We start from the raw sequence: 23,515 nt of genomic DNA on the forward strand, positions 1-23,515 counted from the left end.
AATCCTCACATACTTTATAATGCAATTACCTGTTTAAGATATATTCCAACCAAAAGTCCCAGTAAAACATAAAACATAACACATTTACTTTGTTACAGCAGATAAAATATGAAATATGTAATTTTGCAGTACCCTTAGTGCCATGTAGACAAAGTTGTGCAATAAGAAAACTGTTTTGGTCACAGCAGAGAGATAGCATGACATTTCAACTAACCTGTACTGGAATAGTCTGCTGTATGACAGCAGCTGACGTTGGAACTGCCAGAGCAGCATACAACTGTCTGGGTGGTCGCTGACCCAAGTCCACCATTAGGTCACTCAAACAATGATAGCCATGACTTGTGGCATGAAGCACATCGGTCATCATGTTACAAATTCGCTGAGCTTCTTGGACCTCCTACAAGAAAATCAAAATGCTCGTTTCTTATCAATTTTGAAGTAGTAGCTAAAACTTGTGAGCTGAAACGCTTTGCATCATCAGCAGTGAGGCCCTCAACAGAGCCACTGATCAATTCTTCTCACTAATCCAGATAAAAATTTAGATTTTCTGCATAATTTGTCTAAAAAAATGAAAGGGTAGTGATCTGTTTTGAGAGTTTCTAAATATGCAAGTAACAAAAAACTAAATATGCAAATAACAAGATACTCCCTTTCTGTTGCACCAAGCTTTAATGTAACATATATACTCATTTAAAAGTTGACTCTAGCAAACAATACAGATCCTGAATTCCCAACATATAATGGGCCAGAAGAACAGAGTCTATGTTATTTATTATAATGATTACTCCTAATAAACTACAAAAACCCAGATTTGCCAGGCTGAGTGCATTATGATATGGCAGATCTCAGTCTGTGCAGTTTTAAGTTGGAGCTGACTGGTAAGCAAGAACAGACAATAGCTAGAAAGTAAAAAGCTCAAAACTTTGATTGATCTTGAATACTTTAACACTCAGCTTAAGATATGAAGTGGATGGGTACACAAATAGACACCAAAGAAATCGCAATATTGAGCCTGCATCAAGGCAGTCTTGACAACAGTTTACAATAAAGCCTGCATCAAGACAGTCTTGACAACAGTTTACATTAAAGCCTGCATCAAGACAGTCTTGACAACTGTTTACATTAAAGCTGCATCAAGACAGTCTTAACAACTGTTTACATTAAAGCCTGCATCAAGACAGTCTTGACAACAGTTTACATTAAAGCCTGCATCAAGACAGTCTTGACAACAGTTTACATTAAAGCCTGCATCAAGACAGTCCTGATAACAGTTTACATTAAAGCCTGCATCAAGACAGTCTTGACAACTGTTTACAATAAAGCCTGCATCAAGACAGTCTTGACAACAGTTTACATTAAAGCCTGCATCAAGACAGTCTTGACAACAGTTTACATTAAAGCCTGCATCAAGACAGTCCTGATAACAGTTTACATTAAAGCCTGCATCAAGACAGTCTTAACAACTGTTTACAATAAAGCCTGCATCAAGACAGTCTTGACAACTGTTTACAATAAAGCCTGCATCAAGACAGTCTTGACAACAGTTTACATTAAAGTCTGCATCAAGTCAGTCTTGACAACTGTTTACAATAAAGCCTGCATTAAGACAGTCTTGACAACAGTTTACATTAAAGCCTGCATCAAGACAGTCCTGATAACAGTCTACATTAAAGCCTGCATCAAGACAGTCCTGATAACAGTTTACATTAAATCCTGCATCAAGACAGTCTTGACAACAGTTTACATTAAAGCCTGCATCAAGACAGTCCTGATAACAGTTTACATTAAAGCCTGCATCAAGACAGTCTTGACAACAGTTTACATTAAAGCCTGCATCAAGACAGTCTTAACAGTTTACATTAAAGCCTGCATCAAGACAGTCTTGACAACAGTTTACATTAAAGCCTGCATCAAGACAGTCCTGACAACAGTTTACATTAAAGCCTGCATCAAGACAGTCTGGACAACAGTTTACATTAAAGCCTGCATCAAGACAGTCTTGATAACTGTTTACATTAAAGCTGCATCAAGACAGTCTTGACAACTGTTTACAATAAAGCCTGCATCAAAACAGTCTTAACAACTGTTTACATTCAAGCCTGCATCAAGACAGTCTTGACAACTATTTACATTAAAGCCTGCATGAAGACAGTCTTGACAACATTTTTACATTTGCTTTTCACAAGAAATTCGATGGAACCCCTTTATACAAAAAAAAAAAGATGTTTAAAATGTCCATGTGATTCATTTATTTTTCTGTTCAAGTTTTTAGCAAACTAAGTTCAGCTGTCCCTGTGATTTTACTAAATGCCACACTATGTAATGGAATTCATTCCAGATTTACTAATTGGATCAATATCTGGTGAGGGAGTGGGGTTTTAGGAATGAAGAAGTAGAAGAAATGTGAATACAACGATGGTGAATTTAGCATAAAGTAAAGGAAGTCGTTAAATTTAATTTATACATTTTCTAGACTACATTATATACACAGGAAATTTCTGTGCATGCTTCAGAATTGGTTTCTTACATTTATAAATATCAGACCACATATGTTTATGTAACAAAATGGCTTGGATTGCCTGCCATCAGTTCAAGTTTGGCAGAAACACCAGTGAAGCTTATTGACTCTGGCTAAATTGTGCAATATTTTGCACACAGACAGTTCTGTAACTTTGTAGATCTCCAAATAAACAACTTATTCACAGGGGGTAGGTGGGTGGAGTTTAAGGATTTAATCAGTTTTTGTATTTGAACTGAAAATATGCAATCGAAAAAAGAAACAAAATGAATTTGTCGAAACAATCACAAAACCATTGCATCATACATGTAGTTAAAAAAAACAAAAAAAATTATAAACATCCACCATCTAATCATAAAAGATTTTATCAATATTAAACTCACATTTTCAGGTAGTTCTGCATCTTCCATGAGGATTCTTTGGAATCTCTCTAAATATGGCTCCATTCGCCTGTTTAGTTCTTGTACCTCCTGTAACACCTGACCTAATTCAGAAATATTGGGACGTCTGGAAAATAGAAATGAAAAAAAAAAACAAGAATATAAATACTACAGAAGCTAATATCTCCATCTAAACTGCTTACTGCAAGACATGGCTATTTCTTAATGTCTCATTGTTAGATTTAATTTCTTTACAAAGAAAGAAATAATCTAAATTTTAATTTAAAAACGAGAGTACATCACAGGGACTGATACTATTGCCCATAATTGTTTTCCTGGAATTTAAGATAAGATTATTGTTTTTTTTTCAATACTGTGTTAAAACCCCTTAGGTAATCTTGAGTGCCAATGTTTTCATATTAGCTACAGTGGCAGCCTAATTTGAAGTAAGATCTGATCCATTTTCATTTTAGACAAAATGGGGACCTCGAGTGGCCGAGTGGTCTAAAGCGCTATCCGTTACGGATCACTGCTATCTCACTTCTGTCTGCATGGGTGCAAGTCTCGGATTCGGCCAATGTGGGTATGTGATCAATCTTGCCAGTAGCTTCTTGTGGGTCAGTGCATCTTTCTGGGGTTTTCCCGGGTTCTTCCTCCACCATTAATACTGCCCGCCATGTGCTGAAAAATGGCTTTAAACCCAACAACAACAACAACAACATTTTTGACAAACTAGACAAAAGTAGAAGACTTTTGGTGCAAATTCAACACTGACTGACATGGCCATCCATTCTGGAAAATTTGTGACATGATTTTTAATATGTCATATTTAAGGTCAGATCTGCACTATTTTCAAGCAGGACCACCAGACAGTATAACTAGGCTCATGTTGAAAGCACATATGACATTTCCTTTACAAGAGAGTAGCAATAACAACATTTTCGAGATAGCTGCCATAGTGGCCCCACTGGAAGTCAGATCGGTACCATTTTCATTTAGTACTAATGTGACATCATAAGAAGTCTCTGTTTTATCCTTGCTGTTGGTTGTCCCTTCTCCGAAATGATCCCTGAGCAGGACATCCAGATAAGGGAGCTGCTTTGACAGATTACTGTCACAACTCTTGTGCCCAATGTTTTCTGACATCCTCAATCTGACCCAAGAAACAGAAAGGGAGAGTCAAACGGGAGGTTGTGCAAGAGTGCAACACGGTGGGACTTGAGAGAGAAAGGGTGCTAGAGTACATCTTATCTAAGTCCATGTTGCAGTAGGCCATCAGGGCATTAGCCATGGTGTAGTGAGAAGCAATTTTCATGACCTTGGCTATGGATCACTGACTCCAGGAATAACTGTTTCTAGAAAGATGAAAAATTGCCACAGGTGCTAAGTCAAGTAGCAAGGGAGCTGATACTACATTTCTCATTAGCTTGGCGGTGGCATTAAAATCTTTTAAATAAACCAGATAACAAAGTGGGGCAGTCAGGCCAAAAGCAGAAGCATCGTCGTCCACATTAGGTATTTCCAAACAGAATGCATAAGAGTATGACTTCTACCAGTCAGACAAGATGCTAGCTTACAAATGACTCAAAGAAAATAAGGGTTTTGCATTACTGGGGTTGCAAATATTCTCTCAGTGATGACGGTGATTTCTGAAACATTTGCGCCTTTCAATTTCTTGAATTTGTTGCACCATGTTGTCATCTATGAAAAAGAATAAACAAGTACAGACAGCACTATATATACATATTCCACAGGAGAAAAATGTATGTTTCCAATTAAAAGTATAATGTACAATATGATAATTAATGCACAAGTTTAAACACATTTTTACTTACTGTACCACTGAAAATGAAAAGTGGATAATTAATTTTAAGTTATTTAATTTAACTGGATTGTATGGAGGACATCCTAGTTCTTAATGTAATGTGATCAGGTATTGTATTTGCTGTCTAACATACTGTTGTAGGCAATATGGCTAATTCTGATCAAAGTTTGTCCGTCCTTCTAGCGATGACTGCCTTGTCCTTGGAGCTGAGATTGCTGTGGGCAAAAAGCAGAAGGTAACCAATTTCCTTATGTTCTTGATAAGTCATAGAACAGGTGGAAAGAATCGAAAGGTTATGATAGCAGTGACAATTTGTGGTGGGGCCTGAGTTAACTCATTAACCACTGGAGTTTTTGTCATTTTCACCTGAAATACGAGTAGAAAACATGTATTGGGGCTGCTTCTGAATATATCCTAATAAATCTGCATCTGAGTGATTTCCATTTGGCCTGAGGCCTAGTTGTGTTAGAAACACTGGTTTTCATTGGCTATTTCGCTCGCAAATGTACAGAAGGGTATAAGTTTGTTTGTTTGGTTGGGGTTTTTTTTGCTTATTGGACCCATCATTTTAGATTTGAAATCGCCAACTTATCCTACTTTTTAGCAAATGTTCGCCTGGCTGTGTGCAGTTCAGACCTGTCTACCTTAGAGATGAGGACAAAAGTATAAAATGTGAGAAAGCTTGCCAGTAGCTTCTCGTGGGTCGGTGGTTCTTTCTGGGGTTTTCCCGGGTTCTTCCTCCACCATTAATACTGGCTACCATGTATAACCTATCGTGTGCTGAAAAATGGCATTAAACCCTACAACAACAACAACAACAAAAGTATAAAATCCAGATGCAAAATCTGATTCCAACGACAGGCAAATATTTTGTGTTGAAAAAATCAGGTCTCAAAAAAATACATTATTCCCTTTGTATATTGTAATGTGAGTGAGTAAAAGTCCAAATAATTTGGTATCATTGTAGAGCTACGTCAGTCAACCTTTCTGTAATACCATCCATTTTGGTGTATCTTAAATGACCTTGATGCTACAGAGGTCGGAAGTAGGATACTACCACCTGAAGCTCAAACATGGCACCAGGGGTTAATGGGTTAAGACACAGCATTGTCATGTCTCACTAAATCCAGACTGCACATAGCAGTCAGCATGTTTGTGAGCTGACCTGTTTAAAGTTTTCTGTAATGAGACATGTTGACCCCAGGCATGAAAATTACCTGCTTCTTCTGCAGGTCTGAAGATTGCCAAGTGAAGTCTAGTTAAGTAAAGATGAAGGCACTATAATATTTCTCACTAACTCTGACGCTGCCTCAAAGGTTTTATTGTCAAATTTATGGAAAAAATGGGAAAGACAAACTTAATATTCCTACATATTGTTCAAATTTAAAACTTTTATGTGATTGGTGTCCAAGTACATTCTGTACCAAGAGGCTGAGACTTATGCCAACAAAGGGTTTTCTGAAATGAATAGTTACCAGAGTCCTGAAACGGATAGTTGATAATCACATTAATCTTAACAAAGGTGAGTTGGTCATCCTCGTTACCTGTGTCCAAAAGATGCCCAATTCAAACATGATAGTGATGGCAGATCAGCAGGATCCAAGATCCTGTAGATCTCTTCCATCACAGCTGAAAGCTAAACTCAGTATTCTCCATAGAAGAACCAGAATTCATAAATCCATAGAGATTGTCCCCACAATAACTTTGTGGGGGAGGGGAGGGGCTATCCTTATTAAGCAAGACTTTCACATCCACACAGAACACACCAGGAAGAAGCATCATAATGATCATGTTCTGATACTGGACAATAGGATAAGCAATAAAATGTGAAAATGCCATCTGCATTGATTTAGAAGGAGCTTGACTAATGGGCAACTGGAGGAGCTCTAGCTACTGAAGAAGCCAGCAAAACAACCATTGTAAGCAACATGATGACCATAATTAGCAACATGGCAACCATTGTAAGCAACATGATGACCATAATTAGCAACATTACAACCATTGTAAGCAACATGATGACCATACATTCAATAACAGGCTAAAGATGATACAGTCTGATAGTTTGCAATCTGACTTGCTGTTATAACTAATCTCTGATCAAAAGTAGCAATGGAGAGCTGGTCAACTCACTGGATGGACTGCTCAGGAGCTAAAACAATAGTATATGGTAATAATGACAGGTACAAAATGAAAAAACTCATGATAGGTCAGCAGAAAACCTGTGCTGAGATTTTACAAGCACTCTGGCAATGCTGTAGCATGTGGCATCCCTATACACAATGGACTGCCAAAAAAGGGTCCATATGCACAATGGGGTGTCATAAAGGGGTCCCACACACAATGGGCTGCCAAAAAGGGGTCCCTACACATAACGGGTTGTCAATATGGGGTCCCTACACAATGAGCTGCCAAAAAGGGGTCCCTACACATAAAGGGTTACCAAAAAGAGCAAGCTCGCCAATCATGTTCATGTAGTTTACAGGCAGGAAGAACGGGTCTCCTGGTTTAATCTACTAATCTGAGATTGAGCAGTAAATGGGGTTGCAGAAAAACATTTTAATCCAAGTTGTCTGGAAGTGATAGTCAATTAGCATCACATCATAGATACCATGGGAGGGGAAGGGCATACAGGGGTTCACCCACTGTACTGAGAATCAACTCAGTGTGGGATGAGGATTCTGGACACAAACATGGTTCTATCTTTCAATTGTTCCCACAGAAGCTGACCCCAAATCAATGATTAGTCTAAAGCAACTGCCTTTACTAACTACTGACATCTAACCTCTGTCTGCATGGATTTTGTTCATGAAGGCACGCGATAAAAAACTTGCCAGTAGCTTCCCACAGTCTGTGGTTCTTCTTGGGTTCTTTTTAAATGAGGGATACTGGCTGCTTATCATATGCTGAAATATGACATTAATCCCACCAAAGAACCAAAGACAAATTCCCTTCCAGCAATACAACATGAAAATGAAATACATTTAGTACACTGGCATGTCTCATGAGTGTCCTTTTAGACCCCAAACTTGTAACACTTGGTGCATCTAGTCACCATTATATATTTATAATGACAGTGAAAAATGACAGTCATGCAATGAACTGACAGAGGTCCAAACTGCCCATAAATTTCTGCACTGAAGCTTAAACTAATGAAAACATAAAGACATTCAACAGTGCATACAATCAGTGCTAATGTGGCATACAAACAGCAAACATGGCATTGGGAGAAAATAAACAAAAGTACTGGTGCAAAAAGTAAAGTTATCAATGCCAAAAACAAACTTAATTCAACAAAACAATATAAAGTTCACAGACAGATTAATGTCTGATATTTCCAATGCATTCTAGGAGGGATATATAAATAAATAAATATATACAGAGAGAGAGAGAGAGAGAGAGACACACACACACACACACACACACAAACAGAGACAGAGTGCAAGCTTAAACTGAATAAGATCCACTATACCAAAAGATACATAATGGTGTTGAGGGGAAGTAATTATTACAGAATACTGAAGATTTACTTTCCATAGATAGTCTATGTTGTTATCAGGCAGAAAAAGACAAATGCTCTCCAAAACTTTATCCAAACTTCTGGCATCCTGTTCTCTCTCAAACACTGACACACCATGTTTTGTAAGTATGCTTCTCTCTTTCCATTTCCATCAGTAGATGAGTAGAAACTTTTAACCAATCAGAATACTTTTTACAACGATTATGTGTTAAATAATATATGGAACAAACACTTTACAGGGATTATAGCAGAATGGGACCAGACAGATTTTTTTTAAAAACCAGACTGGAGATGAAATAACTGGACTACAATGAGAATATGGTTTTTCTCTTATGGAGACAAATGGAATTCCACTTTAAAACAGAGAGAAATCATGCCTGTTAAGTATGAAAATTTAGCTTTATCAGCCCACACAGGTAATGTGCAGAGACTTCAGAAGTCAAGAACCAAATGTTTTTAAACTTACAAAGGTCCTCTCTGCTGGCTAGATGCCTGTGGTCTTTGGTCATTTGACTGCTGATTCTCAGTCTGTGTTGTATCTGCTGCTCTAGACTGTGAACTGCCTTCTGTTGCCTGATTCTCACTAGTTTGATTTGAGGCTGTAGTACCAGTCTGCACTTCAGGTTCCGTAGTTCTAGATTCTTGTACAGTCTCATCACTCGTCAAGTCCGTTGACTGTGTCCTCTCTTCTGTTCTACCAACTTGTCTTTCTTGGCTTTCATCTGTACTTGGAATAATAGGAATTACTAACACCCTGACAAATATCTGTGTCCATACCCCTTGGGACAAAGAAATATATCTCTGTACAAATATTGTACCCCCAGGGCTCTAAATATTACATATTTTTCGCAAATAAATTGAATAATAAATTAAAGAGAATCATTTCAATACATTCAAAATAAGTAACACATTAATGTTGAAAAATTAGTTGAACGTCTTCAGTGTATCTTATATTTAATGTGAACACAGGATGCTCTATGCTTAAATAAATTTGACTCTAAAGAAGAAACAATCATTGCAAAATATGCTATCAGAAACAAGCTCTTTGCACTAACAAAACACAGCACTATTAAATTCATAAATATTGTGTATCTAATAAAGCTTTGTATCCGAAATCATTGCTTGAATTGATGGGTTCTTCTTGAACATCTTAGTGACAAGAACTAAGTCTTGTCAACAATGATTTGTGTTGTGTGGTATTTACCAATTACCCCAATGATTTGTGTTGTGTGATATTTACCAATTACCCCAATGATCTGTGTTGTGTGGTATTTACCAATTACCCCAATTTGTGTTGTGTGGTGTTTACAAAATACCCCAATGATGCTTCAAGTTACATAATTTATTAAAACCAGGAATTAAATGACTCAATCAAAATCTTGCTTTGAGTTCTGCACAGTTTTGATTAAGAGAATGATTTATATCTCAATTCTTGCAATGAAAGTGTTAATTCATTTCACTGTTCAACTACTCAATGTAATGTTTAAGGTTTTCTATTGTGACAAACTTAATTTAATTCATAAACTGCAGTGTTTTCTTTAACACAAAATGTGTTTATCATCTTTGCCTCCCATTTTACATTATCTTTTAAGTTGCAAGATTATAATAATTCTTTATTATGGCATAAATATAATGACCAACCAGTCAGCCTTATTTTACATATCAGAAGAAAGAAACCATAGCAAAAATAATTCAGACCCTAATGCAGCAAAACAAAATTAATTACAAAGATGCTTAGACATATACAGTATAAAAAGCTAATCTAATTACAAATTAATATTACAGTGAATAATTTCACCATATGAACTTTTTAGAAACAATTCATGTGAATTATGACTCTAATGGTGGCAGTCATAACCACCAAGGATCTGATGTGTACTGCATATTGTTAGGGGTACCACTATTCTAAATGTGGTTGAGGCTTTCTGTGAAATCATTCATTATATACTATTGAGTACCACAATTCTTAGTGTGGACAAGTTGCTGGTGTCTTGGTTTAACGATATTCCATTTTTCAGCACACAATAAGCTATTTGTGGTGAAGAGTATAACTGGTAAAGGATGAACCCGAGAAAACCCTGGCAAGAACGACTGACCTATTGGAAGCTTATGGCAACCTCTCTCACATACCCACATCGATCGAACCCAAGACTCAAACCCATGCAGACAGGTGAGATGGCAGTGGTCACTCATGGTGAAAGCTTTAGGCCAATCAGGTGCCCATAATGTGGATGAGGCTTTCTGTGAAGTCGTTATATTGTACTAAGCACCACTATTCTAAATGTGTGTGTGTGATCTAGATTTTTAATGTAGCTTTAACAATTTTTCTGTCATATATATCGCTACAATGTCTGCAGTGTGACAGTTTATAGTGATATCTAGCACTGGGTCATCATTCCGCAGACATGTAGCATGATATCCCACCCAGTCACATTATCCTGACACCAGGCCGACCAGTCCTAACACTAACCTCTTAACGCTGAGTGCCAAGCGAGGCAGCTGTTAGTACCATTTTTGTAAGTCTTTGGTAATACTTGGCCTGGGATCGAACCCATGACCTACCATATCCGAGGTGGATGCTGTAATTCCATAAGGTCATAAATGTAAAATTACCTCCACAGCATTGTATCTTTTATTCTTCATTTGATAATTTCAAAATTTACATTCTTGCCATGGTTGAAGCAAGCCATATTGCCTGTACCACTGAATACCACCAACACAATTTTTCCCCAAATTTTCACTCTGTTGAATTCCAATGATTGAAGTGAGGCAAGCATCTTACAGAGCTCCCCTTCTTTTCGAAACAATTTTGGGATTCCTCCAGTTTCAAATTGATTTTATTTTCAAGATTCAATTATGACTTTTAAAATCAAAACTGTTTCTTTTTTTTGACTCTCTTATAATAAGTAAATGAGACATTTGACCGTGTCCTAAGTGAGAGTCTGTTTCATTAAAAACAAGTTTAACTACTGAAATACACAAATTTACATTTAACTCATTAGAATTTACAGAATAAAAATGTTAACTTTATCCTGCCTAACTGCACATGTTGGTATGAATAGGGTTGTTTTAGAAAAGGGATGTTTAAAATTAAGCAAAAAGCAGTTAAAATTGTGTACCTTTGCATATAAATAGAAAGACATTTTTTTTTAAGTCCACGTATGTCTGGTTTGTTTCCAAATGTCTACTTTCAATATAATTGAACTATGAACTATATATTTAATGTAGTAATTGCCCGTGGGTAGATTTTTATGTATTTAGATTGCAAAATTCATTGCAAAGGTAAATTAGGAATGGTGGTTACTACTGATGGTAATATTTAACACCACATTCTCAGTGCAAGTACTAAATAATAAGCAAACATTTATCAAAATTAATTTTTGCTATCTTAACATATCAAAAGAGGAACCAAAGGATATAAACTTTTATAAACTTTATATGTTTTCCTTATAATTGATGAGATCACCAGTCTAGCTGACCAATCTGATCATTTCAATGCTTTGACTGACATAACAAATATGCTTAGGGCAAGCATCCAAATGATCCATATTGCAACTTTATCTCAAGTGACTAAAGAATTCAGCATCTACTGGTAAGAACTCAATTCAACTTGTGATCAGTTCAATCATGACTCAGTTTTGTATTTCTCTATGATCAAGTGGTGGCTGAACATTTCCCTATGTCACCAACTTTTATAATATTTACAAAACTAACATCCTTTTTCTGGTTGGGAATAAATCCATTCTTTCTCCCTAGTTTTCCCCCGATTTCCCTGCAGTGTGGGAAATCTGATCTTAATATAATTTGCTTTGGATAGTATGCCTTGATTTTTTGCTACCTGAGCAAATTTCAGCAAATAACTTGCCAACATGTACATGGATAACCTCTTGTGATGATGACTGACTACATGAAGTGAGTCTGGTTATCATTTATCCACCTGTTAAATATGAAGTCGGTAGAGCGTTTTCTTCTTTTGTTGAAAGTATTACCATCAGTGCACAATATCCAGGGCTAATAACTGCCATCAGATCTAATTAGTACTCTAAATCCGACTTGCCTCCCTTGGCACATAAAAGTGACATGAAAAAAACAGCTACACTTTGTTACTAATTTAGTAAGACCATTACATTTGTTACCGTGATTAGAAATAAAAACTATAGTTGCTATGTAGAAGAAAAAAATATGAACACAATCCAAACAAATGTGATCCTCTATCAACCTGGAGTTTCCGAGATGTCCATGGGGGAACCTGAGGATGTGGTCTGAGCCTCTGCTGGTGAATCCACAGATACTGACAGATTCTCTGTTACTGATTCACTTGTTTCAGTCTGGTTTAAGGATGTGGCAGTAGAATTTCTGCTAGATGAGGCAGATGTCTCTTCTGCCCTTCTTTCTGGTGGATTCTGAAAATATTCAAAGCAAGTACTTCATATGTATAGCTAAAGTTAAAATGGTGAAAATTACATGCCTTACACAATTTTAAAACCTTCCATGTGCAGACATGAAATCAACATCCTTTCGTTTAGTGTTCAAAACTGCTGTCTGCATTAAATTGTTACCTAACAAGTTTAGTTTGGTTTGGAGTTTTATGGCACAACAACATGTTATTTAGTGCCAAGGAGAAAATGCTTTGTCCACTGTAGCTAACCTGATATTCAGAAATGATCATTTTGCCCAACTTCATGTCAATAACAAAACGAAAACTGAATTTGTCAAGTATATGCTACTATGAAGGATACTGGACAAACATTGTTTTGAATATTCCAATTGCCAGCCAGTCCTTGAATACAATGAATGTTTAATGATATGTATATTTCATTTGTTTTATTTGTTAGTTTTATTTTAATTTTTTTATTCATTACATGCTATTGTAATGTAACACTGTATGTTGGACTTCACCTTGTCAAAACTTGAATTCATTTCTGCTTGACTTGAATTGACTTTATTCTGTAAACAACTATACATAGCTAAATTAATCTCTATGTGTATGGGTTTAAAATCAGTATTATTATTAATAGAAGTAAATATGTTTATTTGGGTCTATGACTAAGTTTTGGAATTTCCTTAGTGTATTTTACATAGTCCAGGTTCTGGTTTTTATTTTGTAAACATCAGGATCATTTGAGAAGATTATTTTCAATCAAGTAATAGTATTTTTTTTATATAGAAAATGCTAATGGTGACCTAAAGTCAAGTTGAAAACTATGTAATCTTGTAACTGAGGATTTTTCAGTTGTGCTTTAAGATCTAGCAATTTAAGTATGTATTATATGTTGTGTCCAGTACTTCATTTTGGGTCTGGAAATTTTATTGCTTCAAATTATTTAATTCAAGTGATTATTTTCTCTGGTAATACAAAAGTGCTCTGATTTAATTCTTGGACAGAGACATTCACTGGAATTTATAGTGAATTAAAAAATGAAATTATATTACTGTGCTTCGACAAAAGACTGTTGACACATCAACACTCTGCAAGCTATCACAGACACATCGCCTTCATTTTTTTGGATTTATTCTTGACTTCTACTGAATTTTATTCAGGACTTTAAATTATTGGGACTTCTGTCTCTATTTCTTGGATTATTTTGGGATTTAATTTGCAATACCATAAGTTCTTTTTTCTCATTTGGACTTTGCATTCTAGGGAAATAAATTATTTGCTGAATTTTACGAAGCATGTTGATTTTCACTCTTTTCTGTTACTTATTTTTAGAGCATAGACTCATAACAATAAGTACACATTTTATTCATACCATTTTGACTTAAGCTAAATTTTCACCAATTTCTGTCATTATAAGGCACAATTATGTCACAATTATGTACACTTAACCTATTTCCATCACTATTATGTACAATTTGCCTATTTCCATAACTATTATGTACAATTTGCCTATCTCTATCACTATTATGTACGATTTGCCTATTTCCATCAATATCATGTACAATTTGCCTATTTCCATCACTATTATGTACAATTCACCGAACTCTATCACTATTATGCACAATTTGCCTATTTCCAATAATATTATGTACAATTTGCCTATTTCCATCACTATTATGTACAATTCATCTGTTTCCATCACTATTATGTATAATTCGCCTATTTCCATCACTATTATGTACAATTTGCCTATTTCCATCAATATTATGTACAATTTACCTACTTCCATCAATATCATGTACAATTCACCTATTTCCATCAGTATTCTGTAAAATTCACCCACTTCCATCACTATTATGTACAATTTAGTCAAGTACACATTTTATTCATATATTTTGACTAGTGCTAAAAGTCACCTATTCCATCACTAATATGTTCACTTTAGTGAAGTATATATTTGTATGAAATAGTTGTAATACTCATTTTTTTTTCCAAAGCTTTCAACAGCAGTCTAATTTGTTCCAAAGATATCAACAGTTCCTGCCAACATTCCACTATCCCTGACAACTAACACTATACTCACACCGTGTAAATGCTGAGCACATTTCATTACTTGGAATTTTTCTGAGCAACATTGTGGCCCAAATAAATCCAAATCAAATGTCACTTGTGGCAAGTGAAAGCAGATTATTTTAGTACATCCGCCCTCAAGACAATACATGTAAAGGCATCTTCTCTCTGTTCTAATTAAAATTCTGACACTGACTGGTTATGCACTAAAAGTTAAACAATTATAAAACCAAATTATGACGCATAAGTGGTCAGGGATTTTAAATTAACAAGACAGACTCCAGTTAAATTTCTGACACCTGACTGGTCAGAGATTTGAACTTAACCAAACATTTGTACTAAGACAAAAACTGGTCAGGAATTTGAAGTTATCCAATCAGACACACTAAAATAAAACTTCTGACACCTGATTGGTCAGGGATTTGAAGTTATCCAATCAGACACACTAAAATAAAATATCTAATATCAGAGATTTAAAGTTAACCAATCAGACACACTAAAATAAAATATCTAATATCAGGGATTTAAAGTTAACCAATCAGAATCTTGAGATGATTCAGAATATGAGCATAAGAATGTTTCTAAATCTTGAAGACAGTTTTTGTGCATCTTGAATTGGAAGCTACAGTCATTGTGAATAACAGTTTAAAATAACAGTTGTGGGTTTCAACAATAAGAGTTGACTGGAAAATAAGCTTTTGTGTTATCACTATTCATTTATAATCATAAAATATTCATTTACTATCATGCAATGTTCCATTTTTTTTATTCCCCCCAATATAACATATTATCATTATTTTCTTTAATACCCAAATATGTTATGTTCAAGTTCTTTCATAAGTTTACTACTGTTACACTGATATTTTATTCTTACTTCTAATCTACCGATGGTTTCATTGGCAAGACGAATCATTCTGCGAGCCTGATTTAATCTGAGCCGTGATTCACTTTCAATCTGATCTGCAGGAATTTGTCCAAGATTGATCTGTACGTCTATTGCTGAGCCATCAGTCTGAAAACATACAAGATATTTCCAATGTAAAAAGTCTAATATTCCATAATAAAGGTGTACTATGGTATTTTCATTAAATACAACTTAATAATTACAACCCTCTTATAAGCAAATTAACTGATGAGCACAAAATAATGCTTCAAAGATTTATGTTGTATAGTCAAGCAGGCTATGAAAAATACTACAAACACCAAGCAACATTTGACAAATCTTAAATTAAAAATAACCTACAAATCTCTTACCAGAACTGTTTTTCCTAGCATGAAAAATGAGATTTAAAACATCTTTTATTTCTTTGATTACAGTCATAAACACCACACGTAGGGAAGACAGTAACCATGAAGAATTCATTCATAACAAATTATTTTTGATGTACCACAAATGTTTATTCATTGATTCTTCTTGGTTTTATATATAATAAATTCCAAAGACAGCCAAGAAAAACTAAATAAATAAAATAAAGAATTGTGTTTTACGAAACATATGATATGCTCCCATGATAAGCTGTGAATTAACAAAAGACATAACACCATCATCCCATGACCCCATCCTGGGGCATGACACAAGAGTGCAGCTGACAATATTATCAAAAGACATGACCCCATGGTCCCATCCAGGGCATGACACAAGGGAAGAAAAGCTAGATTAAGTAACACAAGCATATGATGTTATATACTCCAAAATAAGGTGCAAACAAACAAATGAACAATAAGGATCTGCGATAGCTCAGTTGGTTGAGTGTTGGGTTCATAATCCAAGAGTCACAGGTTTGATAGCCACCGAAGCCAGCTCAGGTTGACAGGTTAAGAAAGGCACTTCACTTCAATTTTCTCAGCATGCCATAGCTAATAAAGTGCTAGAGGTGCTGTTAAAAGCAACGATATATGCAAGCAAACAAAAAATTGTTCCTACTCTCTGATCCAATAACCCTACAAATGGACATAATATAATAGTAAGAGTGGTACTAAGCACAAGGTAAGAAGGTGATCATGCTCTGTTCCAAATATGCATTGAATTGGATATGACTTTACTGAAATTAATAATAATAATATTAAACAGTAATAATAATAATAATATAGTAGCTCCTGTCTTGAGCGACCACTGCTATGAGTGGTCATGTGTTATTTACAACAATCATAATGCACGTATCGATTTTATTATATGATGCACTATCATAAGCGAAGACCACCTGCTGAGCATGACCAAAGACCACAATGTCTTGACACTGCTATCAAGTCGCAGGGCAAAAACAGAGATAAATACCAGTGACTTTTATTTAATTCTTTGTAACAATGACCACTTAGAGCATTTTTAAAATCAATTAAAAACATAGGCTGGCAACTGATTTCTGAAATTTTATGAGTCATGCATAGAATATCATGTATTGTAGATTGTTGTTCTAGGGTTTAACGCCATTTTTCAGCACAAAATAGGCTATACATGGCGGCCAGTATAACTGGTGGAGGAAGAACCCTGGAAAACCCCAGGAAGAACCACCGACCCAAGAGAAGCTACTGGCAGGCTTTCCCACATGCCCACGCTAGCCGAGCCTTGGACTCGAACCCACGCAGACAGAGGTGAGATGGCAGTGATCCGGAATGGTGAGCGCATTAGACCACTCGGCCACTTGCGGCTCCGTATTGTAGATTGTAAACCAAAGTACAAATAGATTCTTCCATTATGAACAACCATATCATGAGAACTGAGACAAACACCACCAACCTTTATTTAATCCCTTGTAACAATGACCACTTGAAAAGAGTAAAAACTGTTGCAATCAACAAAAGAAAAGAAAAGAAAAGTTGGCTTGGGGCTGATTTATAAATCTGTCAGGTCAAGCCTTTAGTGTCATTTTTATAGACTATAAATCAGGCTAAAGTACATGTCATGAACTACAATTGTAGTGACTAGTGTAAAGGGTTACAGAAATATGCCTCTTCTTTCATAGCCAGTGTACAATGGTGTACAAAACCACAGACCAGAGTAAGCACAAGTTACTGAGGGACCTATGAAAACTTAAGAAGGGGATGCCATCCTGGCTAGATATTGACAATAATTAGATGGGCGGGAACTGCTAAATGGTTTAATACTTGTTTTGGGAATATGCTCACTACAAACTTTGGAACTTATTTCTCCATAATGAACCAAGTCTGTGAAACAAAGATTTTCGTGCAGCAAGAATTCCTTTCGCTTGCTTCACTTGCCAACATTGATCAGTCTTGCAAATTACTAGAATTAACCACCTGATCACTGTTAAATACTTTACTTAAATTACCTATATAATAATATTTATAACAGTGTACAACTGGTCAAGTGAAATGAGTTGACCTGACTCATTATCATATAACTGCTAGCTCTTACAATATAACACTTCCACAAATCGGACATCAAAATAGGAAGCACTTAATCAGCTTTTCAAAAATGCTCATGGACACAGGTGTGATAGAAGACTATCACTTTTCACATTTTAATACAATAAGGCATATAGAATTTAGAATGATTATACTGAAACCAAATTAAAAGATAAAGCTAAAACATGAATTTCCCTTGACAAAGTGGCATTCATTTCTTAAAATGCTGCCACCAGTAGGCTTTACCAACATATTCATGAAGCAAAATATCACTGAATATTGTTATTTACAGTGGGGGGTGGGGGTGGTTATTTTATATATATATATATATATATACTCTATGCTAAAAGTGGGTTTGCAAGTCTTCCAAGTCTGAATTATTGAGGTACAAATGTATAAGTGACGGTAAAAACTTTAACCAAAATGTGTCCTCAATATAATTCTTGACATGGCTCAATCCAACATCAGTGCCCAGGGGAAAGCATTATACTGAGAGATGTTGAAGTATGTGATGATTCTGAACATAATGTGAATTTTTTGACGTGCTTATGGAAATACAAGGTATAAAAAATCCTCCTTGTTGAACCATAGAGCATTTTAAATTTAACTTATCAATTACTGGTGTGCTTTCTGGGTGAGACACATAATAAGGTATCATGATAAATAAAACATTTTGCACAGATTTTTCATCTTCTAAGATAAATGAAAATAAAAACACCATTGGGGCAACAGGCTTACTCAGCATTACTGAAAACAAAAATTGTACTTACTGAAGTTCTGGTAGACACTCTGGCATTTCTTCCCAAATCTCCAAGCCCAGTTACTGCTTCTTGAACAATTTGCTGAAACAAAAAGCAACACATACTGTATAAAATGGGGCACCTTCATACACATTGCATGCTGTCTAAAAGGGACCCTTTCATACACAACAGGTTTCATATCTCGAAGTTAATTATGCTAACAATATTTAAAACACCTCTCTTCCTACCATTCGCAAAAGATTAAAACATTTGTAGTAATCTACAAACAAACACATGTCCCACTTATCATAAGACACCGTAAATTCAGAAATAGTAATATATACTGGGCATGTTGGAAAACGATTGATTTCTGATGGACTGTAAATGTCTCAAGTTGGACATCTGGAGTTCAGCTAATAAACTCATATTCAGACTTGAAATTGTTTTAGCTGGAAGTCATGTATGAGCAATGACTTCATATTCTTACTGCCTTAGGGCCCTTGTAAAAGGTACATTGTAACATCTACCTGAGAACTAACTCCCTTCTTCAACCAAGACTGGGAGAAGAGAATTCAATTCCATGGGTAAATTGGAATCTTGAACAATCATGGCATCTTATAAAAGGTAGATGAATGAAATAAACCCTATACGGATTAAAAATTATATAGATAAATATATAACTATATGGATAACTATAACTATAGGCATCAGAGTGAATAAAACTGTTGACAAACACCTAGGCATTAGAGTGAATAAACCTATTGACAAACACCTAGGCATCATAGTGAATAAAACTATGGACAAACACCTAGGCATTAGAGAGAATAAAGTTATTGACAAACACCTAGGCATTAGAGTGAATAAAACTGTTGACAAACACCTAGGCATTAGAATGAATAAAGCTGTTGACAAACACCTAGGCATTAGAATGAATAAAGCTACTGACAAACACCTAGGCATTAGAGTGAATAAAGCTATTGACAAAACACCTAGCATTAGAGTGAATAAAGCTTTTGACAAACACCTAGGCATCATAGTGAATAAAATTATTGACAAACACCTAGGCATCATAGTGAATAAAACTATGGACAAACACCTAGGCATTAGAGACAATAAAGTTACTGACAAACACCTAGGCATTAGAGTGAATAAAGCTATTGACAACTGCCTAGGCATCAGAGTGAATACAGCCACTGACTGTTAGGCATTAGAGTGAATAAAGCTATTGACAACTGCCTCATCAGAGTGAATAAAGCTATTGACAACTGCCTAGGCATCAGAGTGAATAAAGCTACTGACAACTGCCTAGGCATCAGAGTGAATAAAGCTACTGACTGTTAGGCATTAGAGTGAATAAAGCTATTGACAACTGCCTAGGCATCAGAGTGAATAAAGCTATTGACAACTGCCTAGGCATCAGAGTGAATAAAGCTACTGACAACTGCCTAGGCATCAGAGTGAATAAAGCCACTGACTACTAGGCATTAGAGTGAATAAAGCTATTGACAACTGCCTAGGCATCAGAGTTAATAAATATACCAATAACTACATAGGCATTAGAGTGAATAAAGATACCTACTGGAAATGACACATTAAGAACATCACAAACAAGGCAAAAAATCATTGAAATTTCACCAAAAAAAAACTATATACGTTCAACCACAATCAGAACAGTGATCTTTATCTATGATGGACATATTGGTTGTCTGATTGGCACTATTTTTTATTTAAGGCCAAATATACATCATTAGAAGTCTTTTGGTGAAACCCTATATTAATATGACCAAACATTCCGAAGGAATAGTGTCAGCAAGATTTTCAAGACAGCTATTATGGAAGCCATGTTGTGTCAAAAGAGGAATACATGTGAAAACCACATGCTGATACAGCCATTGATTTGGAAGGAGTAGAGATAACATTTTCAAGATAGCCAACATGATGGTCATTTTGAGGAACAATTTGCATTATTTTCATTTAAGGTAAACCAAACACCATAACAAATCGTCTGATTAAAACCCCAAGTGAAGATGACATCATTTTAAGAGAAGTAGATATAACAAAAAGTTTGTAAGATGGCTATATCAGACACCAGATCAGCACCATTTTCTTCTAGGACCAAGACGATATTATCAGAAGTCTTCTGGTTAAAACCCCATGTTGACATGACTTTTGAAGAAGTAACAAAAAGAAGATTTTCAAGACGGCCATAATGGATGTCAGACAGGAACGATTTTCATTGATACTGCCATACTGGATATTTGATACACACAATTTTTACTGAGGATTAAATATACATCATATGTTCTTCTGGTGAAAATACAATGCTAATATGATCATCCTTCTAGAAGTAGCAATAAAAAGATTTTCCAGATAGCCACTGTGGTGGCCACAATGGTAGTTAGATTGGAACAATTTTCAATGGCAAGTAATTAGACATCGTGAGACATCTTTCAATGAATATCCCATGTTGATACAACCATTCACTCAGGAGAAATAACTGATGACTAGATTTTCAAGATGACAACTATGTTAGACATACTGGATGTTTGGTGTCACCATTTTCATTTTGGAACAACTAGAAATCACAAGTCTTTTACGAAAAATCCCATGTCAATACAACCATCCATTTAAAAGGAGTAGAAATAACAAAATTCTCATGAAGGCAGCAATGGCAGACATACTGGACATGCGAGCAGCACCATTTTTATTTAAGACTTTTTTATAGGAGGAGTAGCAATAACAAGATTTTCAGAATGGCTGCTGCGCTTGCCATATTGGACATTGGACCAGTACCGTTTTAATTTATAGCCAATTAGACATAACAAGTCTGTGTAAAAACCCCATGTTCACATGACCATCCATTCACAATAACAAGTCTGTTTTAAAATCCCATGTTCACATGACCATCCATTCACAATAACAAGTCTGTGTAAGAAAAACATGTTCACACAACCAGCCATTCACAATAACAAGTCTGTGTAAAAAAAACATGTTCACATGACCATCCATTCACAATAACAAGTCTGTGTAAAAATCCTATGTTCTAATGGCCATTCACAATAACAAGATTTTAAAGATGGCCAAAGTGATGCTAATTTTAGATAATTGAACTGCACCATTTTCATTTAGGACCAACTTATTATCACAAGAAACCTTTTAGTGAAAACCCTATGTCAAAATGACTTTCCACTCAGGAATAGCAATAAGAAAATATTCAAGATGGCTGCCATGGTGGCAATACCAGACTTAGATAGGCACTATTTTCAATTATGACTAACCTGTTGTCATAAGAAGTCTTTTAGTGAGAGAAAAAACATGCTGACATGTCTATCCATTCAGGAGGAGTAAAGATACAAAAAAATTCAAGATGCTGCCATGGTGGCCAATACTGGACTTCAGATGGGCACTATTTTCATTTATGACCAGCTAGACATCACAAGATGTCTTTTAGTAAAAACCACTTGTTGATATATGTATCAAAACTGGAGAAGTATACCAGACCTGCTTACCTTTTCCCAGCTTCATCAGTAGTCCCAAAGCAGTCTGTCCATAGGTTTGGACAGCTATCAGTCATAGAGCTATAAAGCATTTATTATCATTACTGACAACAACAAAATAACAACTATGTTTCTTTTACCAAGAAAAGAAATGTCCTTTTCTTAAACCAGTATCACTCTACCATTTCTTACAATATTTTTAAATAGTTTACCTTCCTTGCACCGATTTTGCTGTCCAGAAATGTTTTCTTTCAATCCCAGTTTACTAAATCAACTCTTTTCAAAGGCAAATTTAACTTGGCCAAAAGCTGATATATCATCACTTCAGCACAGACAATCTGCATTTACTCACTGTCAAACAGTGCTTTACAGAATGAAGAAAGAGACCATTTTGTGTCATTTATTTGACAAATTCCTTGTGAAATTTGCATTCAATATCTTTATACATCGCCACTACCAACATCTGCAACAGAAAATTCCAATGCACACACACCATAGTGAACATAATGAACTCCCTTGTTAGACTGTTTTATAAAAGGCCAAATATCTGTATAAATCTTTAAAAACTTCTGACTAGTACTTGACCTTTTAACTTCACCAATTTTCTTTTTATATGAAGCTGGTGTGCCATTTTCAAAACAACTGCCACTTGATCCTTTTGATTCCAGCAGACAATTTACCAGTTTGTGTGAGAAATATTGATAAAGTATTTCTTTGACATTGATCAAATATATTTTTATGAACAGAAATTTTAGAAGTGGAATGAAATGTTAAGACAATTTTTTGCTGGTTTGGCCAGTTTCCATATTCTTGCCTAAACAATCCATACAGAGCATTTTATTGGGCTTCATCCATACAAACTATGGAGAAATCTGGAGGTGTAAACGAGTCTGAGTAAAGAAAAAAGAATTTCAAGATGGACACCGTGGTTTCCATTAGTTGTCTGTGCAACACCATTTTCATTTTGGACCAACCTGACACTGAGATGAAATTGGGTTTGTAGCAATCCTCCAAGAAGTCTATGACCAATAAATTTAGACTCTCAAAATTAGAGGCAAGATGAAAATATAATGCCTTCATGATGTCAACGCTAAGGCTATAGATGTGAATCTAATGTTGACCAATGATGTGTAAAGTAAACCAATATTTTTAATGCTTTTACCGTAATTGCTTTCTTTCTTGTTAGCATGACTTTCTTGCTCAGCTCTACAGAAGTGCATTAGA

At 35.4% G+C, this 23,515-nt stretch overlaps 1 protein-coding gene across 5 annotated transcripts in view; it reads right to left on the reverse strand.

Moving 5' to 3' along the window:
* Positions 1–23,515, reverse strand: part of LOC149780014 (large proline-rich protein BAG6-like) — a 105,632-nt gene that overhangs the window by 68,563 nt on the left and 13,554 nt on the right. For all 5 annotated transcript variants that reach the window (XM_089936754.1, XM_089936758.1, XM_089936756.1 and 2 more), the window contains exons 6-11: positions 18,825–18,896; positions 15,566–15,703; positions 12,460–12,643; positions 8,707–8,962; positions 2,902–3,025; positions 215–397 (exon numbers count right to left, since the gene is read on the reverse strand). In XM_089936754.1, coding sequence (XP_089792880.1) covers positions 215–397; positions 2,902–3,025; positions 8,707–8,962; positions 12,460–12,643; positions 15,566–15,703; positions 18,825–18,896 — 957 coding nt within the window. The remainder of the gene's footprint in view (positions 1–214; positions 398–2,901; positions 3,026–8,706; positions 8,963–12,459; positions 12,644–15,565; positions 15,704–18,824; positions 18,897–23,515) is intronic.

This window comes from Sinohyriopsis cumingii, chromosome 16 (genome assembly GCF_028554795.1).
Source record: "Sinohyriopsis cumingii isolate HCF-2022 chromosome 16, ASM2855479v2, whole genome shotgun sequence".
NCBI classification, from domain to species: domain Eukaryota; kingdom Metazoa; phylum Mollusca; class Bivalvia; order Unionida; family Unionidae; genus Sinohyriopsis; species Sinohyriopsis cumingii.